The sequence below is a fragment of the Chelonoidis abingdonii genome, chromosome 4 (genome assembly GCF_003597395.2).
Source record: "Chelonoidis abingdonii isolate Lonesome George chromosome 4, CheloAbing_2.0, whole genome shotgun sequence".
Taxonomy (NCBI): domain Eukaryota; kingdom Metazoa; phylum Chordata; order Testudines; family Testudinidae; genus Chelonoidis; species Chelonoidis abingdonii.
In genome coordinates, this window is record NC_133772.1 from 36,364,954 (window position 1) to 36,381,814 (window position 16,861).

Consider the following 16,861-nt stretch of genomic DNA (forward strand, 5'->3'; position numbering starts at 1 on the left):
CATGCTTATAAAACAAATATTACACAGTAAAAATATGGAATCAAAGTGAAGCAGTTTGGTGGGCTTGCTGGACAGATATGGAAAACTGTAAGGCTGCTGATTGCAGAGAGTTGGGTAAATTAGTCTAAAAATAAATATACTGGTCTGTAAAAAGGTTATGCTTTTATTCTGAGATCAGGATTCTCCAGTCTCCCACTGTATTGCAGCAGTACAGATATCACACAAGTTGAGTGTCAGAAGCAATACATATAGTATATGGTGGGCTTTTAGCTTAATATCTACTGGTTAGCCCTCCTGTCTGAACACAAACCTCCCCATTTCAGACCATTTCCCATTTTGTCTTGGGGGGCGGGGGGGAAAGAGGCAGGATTGATTCACATGTCAGCAAGCGAAGAACAGATAGTCCTGATACTCTGTTTTATTCCCAGAGTTCATATGAAGACCACAAAGTCAGCATGATGATTTCTGGATCAATAATATTTCTGATGTTTTTAATATGTTTGTTAAAAGTCTCCCTAATTCAAGCAGCAGCATCTCTCACAAAACCCTACCAAGTTGACTAGATTGCCTCATGCCAAGTTAGAAACAAATCCACTGGGACAGTTTTGGGATAGTTTCATCTAAAATACAACAACATACACAATATCTACATGCAAAACATCATAAGGCTCTACCCACTTTACACTGGGTAACTATATAGCAAAAAACAATTTTCCAGTATTTTAGTAGCACAGCTATGGAGACTCACAGTACTGTGCATTTATTCACTTAAGTTTATTTCTTTAAAAAAATGCCTCTAGGTACGTTAAAAACAAATTTAAACAAACCAATAGTTAGCATATGGACTTATTTTAACTGCATGAATATCACACAGTAAGGGCTGTGGGGCAGCATCTCAGTTACTTTAGTTGAACAGACCTTAATCTCTACCCAAAACTTAACTAGAAGCCACAGCAAACTATGGAGGCCTGACATAACACACACTGCCTGAAATACTGCTTATTAAGACGACAGCCACATTATGCCCTTAGTTTTCAAGTGATCATCAGGTGCAGCTCCATGTAGAGTGCATTGAAATAGCCTAAGCCAGACGGGAGAAGCGCTTGTATAACTGTAGCAAGGTATATAAATAGAAGTCTGAACCCTTTTTTGCCAAACTCATGAAAAAAACGGTTCTTGGCCACATCTGCAGTTCAAGCCAATGATCATACTATCTCCACACTGAAGGTTCATAATCAGAGATTAAGCATATTCCCTACCATTCATCCCTAATGATCTTCACTAGCCATTAACAACATGGGTACAAGTGTTTGATTGGGTGGTATATTCCCCACAAATCCCTATTAGTATCACTATTTCTAATGATACAGCAAGGAATGAGGCTTTCTAGACAGTCACTTGAGATATTCCCTTCAATGCACCCTTTCACCTTCTGGGCACCAAATCAATCTAGGGGGAGTTTTCAGAGGAAGGGGGGGGGGGGCTTAACCATACTAAATGTATAAGAATTAATGGGAGTCATGATGTTAAGTAGCACAAAACACTCCGAAAATGCAAGATTTACTATAAAGCAGAAGACAGAACTTTTAAGTGCATACTAGTGCCACTACAGACTGGCCTACAGGAATTAAATACAGATTTCTCCTCTCTCCACCCCTTTCCAATCTCACAGATAAGTAGTGTTTTCCTACTTGTATCTGATCTTCTCATCCATGTCTTGAGGTGGTTCTTCTATAATAAATGAAACTAAATCTTCCAGACATTCTGATTTCAACAGAAACTCTATGAGTTTGCGATTCTGAGCTTTGCATTCCTGCAAAACATCCTCCTCGTCCATCAATTCCTTCAGCGTTACATCTTCTCTTTCTAGAAGTGTGTCTATGTGGGATGATGAATGGAGATCAAATTTCCAAAACATGCTGGTCTGGACAAGAAGAAAAGCATATGTAGAGTGTTAATTTACTCATTTATTTTAACAGTTAATAACTTGTAGTTCTTCCCAACAAAAAGCCATGAATTCCATTATATCCATTTCATAGCCTCTAAACCCCAAAGGAACCTGCATAATAAACACATCTCTAAAGCTTGAACAAGACACACATTATCAGATGCTGAAAGATTCTACATGGACTATAGCTGGGGAATTCTACTGTAATTCAGGAGTGCTGAATGATAAGCCAATGTTTTAACTCTTCAAAAAAAATTAGCTAGATCCAGAATTTGAAGATTCTACAGGGACATGACATGTTAATGCTGTGTGAAAGAAAAAGTTAACTGTCCCTAATTTTTTCATCTCTCTTGTACTCTGTTAGGTATATTTGTATAAAAACAGGGGTTTTTGTTCATTTGTCCAGTTGCTTACGCCCCATTTCAATTACAATCTTCAGTAAGGATCAGGTTCAGACCGCCTGCTGAGCAGCTGACAGGGCTCTTTTTTGGACAGAGAAAGGTGCCAGAAGCTTCCCCCAATACTGCCTAAGACTGGCAGAGCTAATGATCTGGCACATACTCATGCTCTCTAGGAGGCTACAGAAGGAATTCTTGTTGAAAGAAAGAATTTTTCATAGGCGCTTCAGCCAGAACTCAGGTTTGTTGCACAGATATTGCCCTTGGTACCTTCAGGCTCATACGCCCACCCTAAGTGATCTTGCACACAAATGCTGTTAAGGGAATTGTGATAACCAAAGAAGGAATTACATCTTCAGATGGACTGGATAAAAAACTCCTGCTTTTATGCATATATCCTTAGTAAACCACTACAAGCACACCATCCCCAACAAGTTATGACTGTAGGATTTGAAACTACTACTAGAGTTATTTCCATAAGACATCATCTGGTCTTAAAGGAAATCATTTTTCATTCACATACGATGAAGGAAGTAGACTTAAGGGGACTTTAAAGCTAGAACCAGTAATTAAAAGAAAGGGTTTTCTCCCCAGCCAAGCTGAGTCTGTAATAGCATGATTTCAAACAGGCAGTCTATACAGAACAGTATGAAATGTTAAAATTTTGTTAACAGGTACCTTTACAATTAGAGGCCTTAGCACCAAATTTTCACTACTGTAGTACATTAGCGGCAACCGTATTAGCTTTAAGGAATGAGGAATACACAGAGACAAACAATGAGTCTTCTTTGTGGCACCTTAGACACTAACAAATTTGAGCATAAGCTTTCGTGGGCTAGAACCAACTTCATCAGATGCATGGAGTGGAAATACAGGAGCAGGTATAAATACATGAAAAGATGTGAATTGTCTTACCAAGCGTGAGTTAGTCTAACAAGACAGTTCAATTGACAGCAGGATACTAAGGGACGAAAAATAACTTCTGAAGTGGTAATGAGAGTGGTCGTTTCAGACAGTTGACAAGGTGTGAGTAATGGTGGGGGGAAATTAGGTTTAGGTTTTGTAATGACCCAACCACTCCCAGTCTTTATTCAGGCCTAATCTGATGGTGTTCAGTTTGCAAATTAATTTCAGTTCTGCAGTTCACGGAGTCGGTTTTTAAAGTTTTTGTTGAAGAATTGCCACTTTTAGGTCAGACCAACAAAAAAAACTTCAAAAACAGACTTCAACATGAAACTGCAGAACTGGAATTAATTTGCAAACCGGACACCATCAGATTAGGCCTGAATAAAGACTGGGAGTGGCTAGGTCATTACAAAACCGAAACCTAAATTCCCCCCCCCCGTTACTCACACCTTGTCAACTGTCTGAAACGGCCACTCTTGCTACCACTTCAAAAGTTATTTTTTCCTCCTTTGGTATCCTGCTGTCAATTGAGCTGTCTTACTAGACTAACCTCACACTTGGTAAGACAATTCACATCTTTTCATGTATTTATACCTGCTCCTGTATTTCCACTCCATGCATCTGATGACGTGGGTTCTAGCCCACGAAAGCTAATGCCCAAATAAATCTGTCAGTCTCTACAGTGCCACAAGGACTCCTCATTGTTTTTGCTGATACAGACTAACACGGCTACCACTCTGAAACCATACAGAGACATCTATACTTTAGCAGAAGTGTCCTGTGAGCTGTACTTTTTGGTATTCAAAATCAGTTTTAGAGGGCACAGGCAACAAACCCAAACTGTATATTATGCATTTGTCAGACACGCACCTAATAGAGCCTACAAAAAAATTTAAACATTTCGTCCACAATACTTAGAATGCAGTCAATTTACTTACAAATAAAATCTGTTTATATAGTAATTTCTGGAAAAAAGTTAAGGATTTAGCATGTAAATCAAGTCTAGCTGACACAAAGTGTCAGAGTTCAACATCACAGTATATATATATCAAGGCAAATATTTTTCACAACACCTAGCATAACAGGGTCAGTTGTTGTTACTACTAAATTACATTACAATCAGGTTTTGTGTGTATACCATGCCCATTTTAAATATATTTAGCCAGGGTAATATTGTTTTCCATTGTAACATGCAAATCTCTCAAACACCCATATTAATCTTAAGAATGTTTACAGTATCCAACAATTTAAACTTTTGTTTCCTGGTTAAAAAAAATGTACTGGGGTCACTGATACGGGAAAGCAGTAATGAAAGTTTTAAATTTAACATATACTATCATTTTGAATCATCTGAGATCCCATGCAAGAATTAAAAAAGCAAGTACAGATAAGATGTTAAGAATCAATTAGACAGAACAAACTTACCTACCAGTTAAATTAGTAAATTTACAATAGTAGTCAGAATCCATACATTTGATTTTATTTACAGTAGATATGTTAGCTTGTAATTTGACTTAAGTTTATTATATAATTGTTTTAAAAAACATTGGCTTATTTGTTGTTACAGCTCTGCAACCATTTATTATGGACAAATATAACAGGTGTATTTTTGACCCACCAGCAAATGTATATTTCAGTCCCATTACACAGGATCAGCTACCCATGCCGCCCCGGCCCCCCCGTAATTAATACAAGTTGAAGCTTTGCAAGCAGCAGCTATTAGTATTAAGAACGCCAGACATAAATCCCTGTGCAATGACTGAGGAAGACACACTCACCCAAGCCAAGTCTCCTTTCAAAATCTGTTTCAATAATTTCATTCAAAATAAATTTAACAATGGATAATAAGAGAAAAGGCATACTACTGCAAACATGTTACTGCGTTATTTCACAAACTGTCTCCCAGGCAAGCTGTGTTAGGGGTGCTCCCTCAACATGGCAGGTGCCGAGCAGAGATTATTCCATCAGTTTCCAACAGGAGCCCAGGTCCCTTGGAATAAGGAAAAATAAACACCGTAAAATGTGCCAAAGGGGAAGTACAGGAACCCCTGAAGAGAAGAGAACTTTCTTAAAAGTATGATTGGCAGTTACCTAGAGAACTTAGAGCAGTTCCAAATGAGAAACAGGCAAGTGACAAGTCCATCTCTACCGATAGTTTTCTTCTACCTCCCCCCCTTAAAGATTCCTATTCTTTAAAGGGGAACTTTCATGTATGGTTACACAATCCTACTCCCACTGACAGTAACAGGAGTAGAATTAGGCCCAATACATCCACAGCCCAGAGAGAGCCATTCATTATAGCTTGCTCTTTAGATTTTCAACCATCTCCAAAGCCCAATTTGGACTCAAAGTTGCTCTCAGTATCAGTGTGAGCGCCTGAAAACATGTTTGTTACTTTCAATTCAAGATGCAAAATTTGAGACTTTAAACATGAAGCATGTTCAAAAGTAAGTATCAACACAAGCAACTGCTTCACGATTTTATAAGAGTCACTCTTAGAGTTGAGAAGGCTTTTTTAAACAAACCACTATCATGGAAGTCAACAGCTGGTAAAATAGCTCTAAGAGCATGATTAACATCACCTATAACATTTCACTAGTTAGATTTGTTTGTTGTCTCTTTTCAGACATATGACAAGTGCAATAAGAGGCCTATGTATCACGATAAACTTGTAGTGGTTGTTTTTCAGAAGTTCTCAACTCACTTTTTTAAAAAAACAGACCAAGTTAGTGCAAAATAACGTACCTCAAAATTCCAAAAGAACTGGAATCAAATGTTTGGAGAAGCTACAGCTTCTCTACTAGTAAAGGTTTCAACCAACTTAACTTCCAAAATTGGTTTGGCCAGGAAATTGCCCAATTTACTCTGAAAGGAGAAGAGACAATACCTACAAACTGTGAAGAAAGTGTCACAATCTGAATTGTAGATCATTAAGAAGTTAGGCTGGTTTGAAATTTTAACTTGCTGATGTTCATTTGCTTCCCTTTAGCAAAGCAATTATCCCTTCAAACATTCCATAGAGCAGAGTCTCCTTGAAAATTCACATGCCTGCTGTAGCTGAAGAAAGTGTATTGCAATCAGGCAAAGTTAATAATTTTTACTTAGGGTGGTTTGCGGTTCTGTCTTGCTCCCTGTGTGGTCAATGAGAGTTAGCCATGGTCTTCAGTGGGAGCAAGACTGGTAACTACGTGCATCAGTATGTTACCTTCCATTGGGTGGTAGAAGCTTAGAAAGGACATGAGAGCCAAAGATTTTTTCACTTCAAAACATAGCCACCCATGTTTTGGAGTTAAAGGACTAGGTGTGGCAGATGTGTGCAGTTTATTAATGTTAGATGGAAGCCTTCCCTTAGTTGGCTGATTTTGATCCTCTAAAAAATAAAATATCCTCATACTCGCAAACGAATGTGTTCTAAATCTTAAACGTTTTCAACAAAAGCTTTGAATAAGCTGAACATTTTAAGACAAAAATGGCTCCTCTCAAGTTTTGCAATGTCTTGATAAAGGTAGTAAGTCTGTGGCAGAACCAGGAACAGAACCCCAATCTCAAGTAGTAGGCCCATGTCTTAAGTACTAGACTGGTGTGTCTCAGGCAATTTTATTCAAATCTCTAATTAGGTTGGCTGAAAAGTCAGTAATGCTTACCTAAATTTGAAAGCGCACTGAAATGTCCTGTACAAGTGCAAAGCATGATTAGCTACTCCATTTTTATGAATAACTAAAGGTCAGAGAGAGAGAGAGAGAGACTGACTCTTGAATAGGAAACACTGAAGCCTAAAAGGGTTTCATAAACAGACACTACTGTATGTCCTGCATTTGCTAACCTGATAGGATCTCCTTTTAAGTTATTTTAAAAATCTGCATTTAACATGGAGATAAGATGTGCATGTTAACTACACAGCCTATCGCATGAGGACTGAACAAGATGGGGCTCCACAGAAGGCCACATCTCAGATCAACCAAGGTGAGAAGGGAACTATTTCAACTGTCTAGCCAGAAATCCCATAATCTGGAATTTTTAGAACAGTAGGACTGACCATACAGAAAGTTGTATTAAAAAGCTGCATGGCTACACATTCACGAGTCAGGAAGTGTGAAAACTATGGTTGCACATTCAACAATAAGACATATGCATTATGATGGTCTCATATGATCACACTACTTATCTTTTGGTACAAGATATACAAATTCCCCTCTGCCCCCTACACACATGCAGGTGTGTATGAAACAACCTGTCAAGCTAGACACTGGACTTTACTATTTATATATGGTGATATACCTATCTCACAGAACTATGAGACCCTGAAAGGTCATTGAGTCCAGCCCCCTGCCTTCACTAGCAGGACTAAGTACTGATTTTTGTCCTACATTCCTAAGCAGCCCCCTCAAGGATTGAACTCACAACCCTGGGTTTAGCAGGCTAATGCTCAAATCACTGAGCTCTCTCTCCCCCCTAATGACAGACCCTAACACATGGACTAAAGAATCACTCTCTCTAGCTGAGGGCAGCAGGTTCTTACCCTCCTTACAGACCAACTAGTTGAGGAAAACATGACTGCTAGCTTAGCAGAGTGCAGGTAACTTTCTAACAGCCCACAGGAGGGACAGAAGAGGCCATGGAAGTCAAGAGGAGAGGAACTCCACTACTGCATACCTAAAGAAAGCTGCATTACAGAGATGCAGTAGCTTTTACAGGGTTACGGTTACAATCCGTGTCCTACTGTAAAAGTAAGTTCTCCCCCTCTCCCATTACCTCCCACCCCCCAAAAAATCCTCATGTGTTTTCATCAATTAGAATTTGAACTGACATTTCTGAATATACTACGTTAGAAAGATGTATAAAGTAGCTCCTTTTTGAAGTTTTAAATATTTATGTCCCTTTGCCAGCCCCATGGTACAACACTTCAAGATTCTCCACAAGTAGATTTTACTCACTAATGCTGGGCAGCCTCACAGTATTTAAAATCCATTAACAGTAATTAGATAGCACAGTGATAAATGTTTATTAAGCAGATGTTTTGAACTGGCTAGTGAATTTTTAAAAGCAAGCATAATCAGATTTTTAATTGATATTATTTGAAAATTAGATAAATACTTATTAGCAAAGATGACTGAAAAGAAAAAGCCAGAGAATACATTCTACAACTGCCACTAATTACCAATTTTTTTTCAGTAAGGACATTGGGGTAATGCTGTCCATAAGCAGTATATTTTCACTGACAGATTCCCACTTTCCTATAGCAATTTTGAAATCACTAGGGTAATATGGCTACTGGTTTCCAGCATTTATTGTATTTTGGCCAGTACCCATCACGCCTTTAAAACATAAGTATGGGTCAATGAAGATGCAAAAAAAAGTTTGATGCGAAGGCTTGCAGAAGCTTCCAAAAAATCCAATGAAACTTCATTTGAATAACCAGTTAAGGCCATTAGATGACATTTGTACTTACCATACTTAAAACACAAAAAAAGTGAATTGTTGATAATGAGTTACAACTCCCACAAACATTAACAATGCATTTAGAAATGCATACTCTGTCAAGTCACCACTAATTAAACTATGACCCAAAAATAAATGCTACTCTTTCATGAATGTCAATTGACTAAAAAAAACTCAAAACTTCTTAACTTTAAGTCCATACATACAGATTATTTTACATTCAAGAAACAGCAATGATTTCTTTACCAAAAATTCTATCTTAAGTAACTGAATTCCACAGTTCACTCTCCCTTAAATGGAAATACCAACAACCAAAATCCAAGTAAAAACCAATACACCTACAAATCCATCACAACACAATTCTGACCCCCTGAAGTATGCACTTCTTTATACTTGATGAGTGTAGCACAGAGGTGGGCAAACTTTTTGGCCCGAAGGCCACATCTTGGAATAGAAATTGTATAGCAATCCATGCATGTCCACAAAATGGGGTTGGGGTGCAGGAGGGGGGTGAGTGGCCTGTTGGGGGTGCGAGCTCAGGTGGGGCCAGACATGAGGAGTTCAGGGTGCGGAAGGGGGCTCTGGACTCGAGTGTGCGGGCTGAGGGCTCTGGGCTGGGGATGAGGAATTTGGGGTACAGGAGGGTGCTCCGAGCTTAGACCGAGGGGTACGGAGGGCGATCAGGACTGGGGCAGGGGGTTGGGGCACAGGGGTGGCTCAGGGGTGCAAGCTCTGGGCGGCACTTATCTCAAGCAACTCCCAAAAGCAGTAGCATGCTGCCCTGTCCACAGGCGCCACCCCTGCAGTTCCCACTGGATGTGGTTCACGGCCAATGGGAGCTCTCAGTGCAGCGCCTGAGGTGGGGGCAGCATCGAGAGCAGAGCCCCCTGGCTGTCCCTACGCACAGGAGCTGGAGTTGGACCATGTCCGCTGCTTCCGGGAGTCATGTGGAGCAGCCCCCAACCATGCTCCCCAGCTGGAGTGCCAGAGCGGGGCAAGCCCCAGACCCCATTCCCTAGTGGGAGCTCCAGGGCTGGATTAAAATGGATGGCGGGCCAGATCAGGCCCCCAGACCATAGTTTGCCCACCCTGGTACAGCATGTTTACCGAAACTATTCATTTCCTTACTTTTAGTCCAAATTTCTTAAGTGATTGAAAAATTACTTACCCAGAAGCCTTAGTATGATTTTTTAAAACAAAATTTTCCTTTTTTACATAAAAAAAGCAATGCTATGGTCAAATTTTTATATTATGCTTCTTAAATTAAAAAATGATTCTATTTTCACCTCTGTTACATTCTACAGAACAGGAAAAGAAAATAGTGAGAATCCTAGAGTAAGGCTCCTAAAGTATTATTCAATATTAAAATCATAGCTACTGTTTCAAATTCAAGATACAGCTGTACTGATTTATAATGTGTTCATGAGTCCTTCATTCTTAGCAAATAAATGTAACTTGTACCTTAAGAAAAATAGTTATATATAGTAGAGTTTTTCTAGTTCAATCTTTTTGGGTACACAGAAGTGAGGTGATAAAAAGAACATGCTATTCTCTGTTACTACGATGAAAAAGAGTTCAAGCTCTTTGCATTCTAGGAAACCACAGGATACGTTCTGCTTCACACAAAGTGGTTAATACATATTCAAGTGTACTGCTCTGGTTCCAGTGTTAAAATATTTGATATATCAAGTCAAAGTACCGCATCTTTTTTCCAGCGGAGTCCAAAATCCTTATGATTCCAGAGCTGCCTTTAGTTATGTAGGCAAAGTGTTTTCTAGTCCCACATTATGACGCTTTTATTAGTTTTGTTGACTGAACTGTGTCTTAAGCTTGAACTTTAATCACAATTTCTCACACATCTCACCCTTGTTAACTGCATAATTTCTGCACTCAAAAGCTTTCCCCTTAAAATGTACCTAGCTGCTCTTAAGCAAACTGAGAATGAAAGACTCCTATCTGGTTCCATTGTTCAGACTGAAAATATGCCTCTATTAAAAATGCTAAACAGACAAAACAGGCACATTCCACAGATATATGGTTGAATACCATTCTCTTAAAAGATGACACTCTTGCTCTGTCCTGCTATGTTCGTGGAATATGCAACCAGGGCGCTTAGAAAGAACATGGTTACTTCCTAATGTGAGTGAATATGTATTTTCCCAGTTGAATGGCAGCTGATCTTCTAGCTAGATCACAACTTTGTATACGTGTATACAGACCCTCATTAAGACATTGCTGAAGACCCCAAATATACACTGCTCTAACCTAATAAGTTTACACACACAGTCCAAACTAGTTAATATTTACTAACAAAGGGATTGGATATCTAGATTACATTATTACAACTCATTATCTAGTTTGTCTTCACTATTACTACATTATCAATGAAATTACAGTGAGTTTTGAGACAAAAGAATCACATGTCTCGTTCTTAATTCCCCCACTCCACCCCAGTATCTTAAAAGCTACTGGTAAAGATGCTGGATTAGTTACGATTCTTAAATTTACACACAAATGTAAATAAAAATTGAATCACCCACTCCAGATTTGAAAATGGCTGGTTCACTAGTAGCAATAAAAAACTATGAGAAATGCTATGAGAAATTAAGAAATGCTATTTGCTAGGTTTAGAACATTTTTGCTTTCCCACCACCCAATACAATAATATAGTCTACTAATGGGAATAAAGTATCACAGTGCCTTCTGCTAAGCCCTGTTCATTTATGTTTTAGAGGTGTGCAAGGTGCTTAGCTATGCAGTCTAAGTAATCTTACAATTTGTCAGTTTCAGTTTAGTGTGTGTACAGGTTGCTGTAAAAAATGAATTCAGATGCAGAAGCAGACTGGAATATCACTATTGTTTCAAATGTTGAGAGCAAGACTCTCTGATGGAAGAGTCTGTTGTCCACAAAAGTGCACATCAATCCATGAACACATTTGTTCAGAAACAATTTCTTCCAGCACACAGAATGGATACTGTGAATGCTGGATAGCTACCATTTCTTCTGTGATGGAACCAACAGCAAAAGAACTAGTAAAGGATTTGATTACACATTATTGAAATGTGGGCCTTGTGTTCTCAAATGAAGTCAAAGAACAACTGACTTTTTAAAATGAGATGTTTAAAAATACAGATTTACTGGTACTCCCTAGGCTACTGGACCAAAAGATGACAAAATTCCTTCCCTCTCCCTCCGTCACTCTTTTGAAAGAGATTCAAATGACCTTCCTGAAGTCCCCAAATTTCCCCAAAACGTGAGTACTATGCCTAGCTTAGTTTAAAACAAACACCTACAATTGGCGGGGTACCAAAACAGAACAAACAAACTGAATCTGCATTAACAGTCTTGGCACCCCATGGCAGATACCAGTAGCAGCTGTGAAACATCCTAGCACAAACCCTAATAGTTTAAAATGTCCATTGTAAAACCAATAATAAGGTCATCACAATGCTATATTTGCCACGTGGATAGGGGTCATCCAGATGTGGTAGTGGTGACAGGGGCATAGGATACAAAGGAAAACAGCCAGCTAGGAAGAAAAAGAGAAAAAGGACTTGAAGAAGGCTGCAAAGCAAAAAAGGAAGGGCTTGGCTACTGAAGAGAAACTGCAAAAAGGGAAAAGCAGCTAAAGGAAAACAGTTGAGTCCTACAGAAATAATGTGAGTAAGCCTTTCTGAAGGGGAGAGGTATCAGGGAGAAAGAAAAGATGACAGACTAAAGCACTTAGGAACCACCAAATGTTTAAACCGATGCCTTATGGTGGCAGGAGGGGAAGAGGGAGAGAAGTTGTCCCTATAGATGAAATTTAATACGAATGTTTCTTACCTGTTAACAAAAGTTTTTAAAAGGTTAAGAAAACAAAACGATTTGTATTCTCTGTGGCTCCTTGCCCATTACAGGATATCCTGGCAACAGCAAAATCTTTCAATCTACAATATTAGCAGATTAGCAGGACTGAATTAGGTTAAGATGAAGTAGATTTCTTCCTATAAGAAAAAAACAAGACATTTTATAATTTCATAATGTTAACAGGTTTCCATTAAACAGCTCAAATAGCAGTAATAACATGAACGTGCTGAGTTCCAAGCTACTGGGGATTGAGAATATGAAGGAAGAGAGGGAGGACATTGGTTTGGAAGAAATTGATCCTGATCCCTTAAGCCATATTTTTTACATAGATGGTCTTTTGAACAATTCTAGAAGAAAGCTGTTGTGGCTGTTTCTAGTCTGTTCAATATTCCCCCTTTTCTCTGCCATCTCCTGTTTTGAACAAGGTTTGGGTATTCTTCATAGTTTCATATACCCACAACAATCTTGAACAGTTTTGATCCTCCATGATTGAAGACTATGTATTTAAGACACTGCTTTTGACCTTCAAAAAAGGAAAAATCTGGTCAATACCTGTACTTGTGTGTCTCTGAGGATCTGATCTGACTAAATTTATATTCACCTGCCTGCATTCCCTCAGATTTAGGGAGCAGAGCAAGATTTTCTACTTTTTTTTATGGTCTTGCTCTATCATGACTATGTTTGAGAATCTATTACACTAAGTGCTGATCTACACAAACTTGTATGAAAATAAAGAGATGCACATTAAAAAGATTTAGTTATTTTGGCATCAGTCTGTGTGAGCACTTCAGAATAAAATAAGTGGCTAAAGTTAGTTCACTTAAGGTTGGACAAATCAATTTTAGCCACTTATTATGAAGTGAGGGTAGCCACACAGATTTGCACTAAACAAAAACCATGTTTTAAAACAGATTGTTAAATTGCGGTAAGCCAGGTCTCCTAAGTGACCAGACATTAGAATTGAGAGATTTCTTAATTTGCCACTCAAAGGAATACAGATACTGAGGCATCAGCAGTTGGTCTCAGAACAAGGCTCACCTGCTCGTGCCTCAAAGTGACAAATGGAAAATTTCTTACAAATAATTTCTTTTGTTAGCAGCATCGCCCACAGTTCTTGATATCTGGGCTGCTTTTCTCTCTCTGCAGCTCCTGCAGATGGATCAGCATTTTGGAGCTGCATGGTCTGGCCATGTCCCCTCAACTCCTGCTTGCTTCCAGGACAGTTATTCTCACACTGTAAAACTTGCCTATCATTAACAAATATTCTAGAGAAAGTAACGTACACTAGACCAAGGAAGGTGATCTCATGGTAACAATTTCACTTAATACTCAACCCTTGACTCATGAGCCATCCAGGTGGTGAGTAGAATTGTGGGAGAGACTGCTAGCAAAAAGGAAATAATCAGTAAGAAATTTTCCATTTTGAAGCCCAGCATCTCCCACAATACTTGACCACTGGGAAGTAGCAAGTAGATGTATAGAAGGTTATAGAAAAGATCAGAAAGGACAGGGAAAACAGTATGCCTCCCCATCAAGAATATTTGCTCCAAAGGCAAAACAACTTCCAGGTCACTACATGCAGTACCTTCCTGCCAAAAGGATACCTCTGCAGAGCATAGAAAGTCCACCTTGTAGTGTTTTGAGAAAAAAAAAATGGTAACATTTGACCAGGTGGCTGCCTTACAAAATTTCCACAGTGGATGCATTAGCTCTTTCTGCTCGAGAGGTCTCCAGAGATCACGTGGAGTGTGCCCTGACACATTCTGGAACTGGAATCTCCAATGCCTTGTACTCTTTCACAGTGCATTGTCTAATCCATCTCACAGTAGAGGATTTGGAAGTTCTGATTCCTTGGCATTTTGAATGGAACGATACAAACAGGGCCCCCAATTTCCTCGTGGAGTCTGAGGTAAATTTTCAGAGCCCTTCTGGCATCAGAGGTGTTCCACCTCTCCTCAGTGGAATGCTGTGGCCTTGGACAGAAGGAAGGTAGAACCATCTCTTGGAAACTGTGGAAAGAAGAGTTCATCTTCAGGATAAATGATTCTAGAGTTCTGAACACCACTTTGTTCTTATGAAAGACACACTAAAGGTTCCTGCATCGAGCATGTTGCCAGCTCTGACACAAGTAGAGGATGCGATGGCTATCAAAAAGCAAGTTTGGATGAACAAAAAAATGCAGACACCTGACATCCAATGGTGTTGGGCTGGAGATCTCTCCTGAAGCCTTACTAGAGAAAATCCAAGATAGACAGAATTCCTGGATTTCTAAGATTTGCTTTGTGCTCCTGTCACTATTTGCAAAACTTGGACCAGATGAAGAGTATCTGCCTTTTAGAAGAAAAGAAGTGTTCTAATGACTTTGGAGGACAGACCCAACAATGCTGCACTTCCCTTTTGTTAGGCAGGCTATTATATGAAGCCAGTTCATGTATAGATGAAGCAGAAGACCTTATGAGATGTCCTGAATCTTTGGGAGCTGTAATGGCAGTCCCAATTTCAGCTCTATTAAGTCCAAACATCAGGGTCTCCTCAGGCAACGCAATGTCATCCATGTTACTGTAGTCTGTTCTAGTTTTATTTTCTGGATCACCTTCCCTAATACCAGGAAGGATGGAAAAACAGAGATTGCCTTGTGCCCATCTGTGGGATAGGGCATCTGTCTGCCTGGATCGGGGGTCCACTTCTTTAGTGAAGTATTTTGGTCTTTAATAGTTATGCTGTTTGCAAATAGGTCAGTTGAGGAGAGGCCAAATGATTGGATGATTAACTCAAAGACTTCTTGAGTCAGGCACCCCTCAGAGTTGCTCACCTTGTGCCTGCTGAGCCCTTCCACCTTCTTGTTCAAGTCTCCCTTTATGTGAAAGTGAGGAGAGAATGCTTCACCCATCGTATAATTTCCATTACTTCATGATGTAGTGCTGAGGTTCTTGTTCCTTCTTGTTTACATATGCAACCATGCTCATGTTACCTGACTGAATCAGAACGTGGCTCCCCTCCAGGTTGGACTGGAGCCTTTACAGTACAAGCCTGACTACTCTTGGTTCTAGGAGGTTTCTGCTGTGGATCCTTTTCTCCAGGTTCCAGGGGCTTTGAGCTGTGTGGGACCCCAGGTGTGCTCTCCACCCTTCCAGACTGGTGTCAGTTGTGAGGATCAAAAGTTCTGGAACACATATGGGCATGCCCTTGAGGACAAACGCCATGGCTGACCACCATTTTAAGGAACTGATCACCTGGGCCAGAACCCTCACTTATCTTTCACACATTCCAAACAGTAGTTCCATACCTTTAAGATAGAGCCTCAAAAGTATCTGATATATGGGTGCATCCATGGAACATCTGTATGCATGAAACTAGGAGGCCTAGCAGTTGAAGGTCAGTGCAATAGTGGGCCTCCTACAGTTCCAAAATGGCAAGATGAGATCTTTAATCTTCTGGAACCTGTTTATAACTGGATTTATCCATACAACTGAGGGGTCTATGTCCACTCCCAAGAGTTATTTGGGTGGATAATAAAGCCGTGCACCTACAGGAGATTCAACTGGGGACGTAGCTTTATGTGCCATTTTTGGGGATGACCTCTGATTAAGAGGTCATCAGGAAACAGTACACATGAATCCCCTGTGACCTGAGTCTTGGCATTATTACCAACATCATCTTTGTAAAGACCCTCATGGCCAAGGACAAGCTGAATGGAAGCATCTGATATTGCTATCCAAACCTCAAGAACCAGTGATGGCACAGTCTGATAGAGATGTGGAGGTATGCATCCACTAGATCCAGTAAAGTCACAAAATCCTCCTGGATCGGAGATGACAATAGTTCCCATCTAGAACTGTCTTTTCTTCATTTGAGTCTTTTGAGATCTAGAATAGTTCTAATTCCTCCTGTATGAGTCTGAATAATAAAGAAGATTGAGTAGAATCAAGGATCTCTCTTCAGAGGGAAGGCTATTATTCCCATATCCAGCAGATGAGAAATCTTTCTGTATTAGATTGTGCTTTATAGGGTCATTCAAGATACGAGACTGGAGGAAAAATGGATGGGCTGGCACCTGTAATTCAATGGAGTATAACAGATTAACTGCCTCCCTGACCCACTGGTCCATAGTCAAAGCAACCCATTACTCCAAGAAATGGGAAATCCTGCCCCCAAGCTTCAGCTCTAGGTGGAGACAACTGTGGTCTTTTTCATAAAGAGGCTTGGGAGCAGCAGTTTCCTCGGGTGTTTCCTCCCAAGCCAAAATTCCATGTTTTTCCTCTGGAAAACATGCTAGCCCTACACTGGTATTTGTGCGATGAAGAAGGCTGAAAGGAACAC

The 16,861-nt window shown here is 39.7% G+C and overlaps 1 protein-coding gene across 14 annotated transcripts in view; it reads right to left on the minus strand.

Moving 5' to 3' along the window:
- PPP6R3 (protein phosphatase 6 regulatory subunit 3) overlaps positions 1-16,861 on the minus strand; it is a 134,819-nt gene that overhangs the window by 84,239 nt on the left and 33,719 nt on the right. For 7 of the 14 annotated variants that reach the window (XR_012655744.1, XM_032801554.2, XM_075065058.1 and 4 more), the window contains one exon: positions 1,692-1,924. Coding sequence is in view for 13 of the 14 variants with exons in the window: in XM_032801554.2 (XP_032657445.1) it covers positions 1,692-1,918 (227 nt within the window). In the remaining variant the exon portion in view is untranslated. Of the gene's footprint in view, positions 1-1,691; positions 1,925-5,114; positions 5,243-12,517; positions 12,679-16,861 lie in introns of those variants that run through there. The other 7 variants (XM_032801546.2, XM_032801553.2, XM_075065056.1 and 4 more) reach the window with 2 other exon arrangements.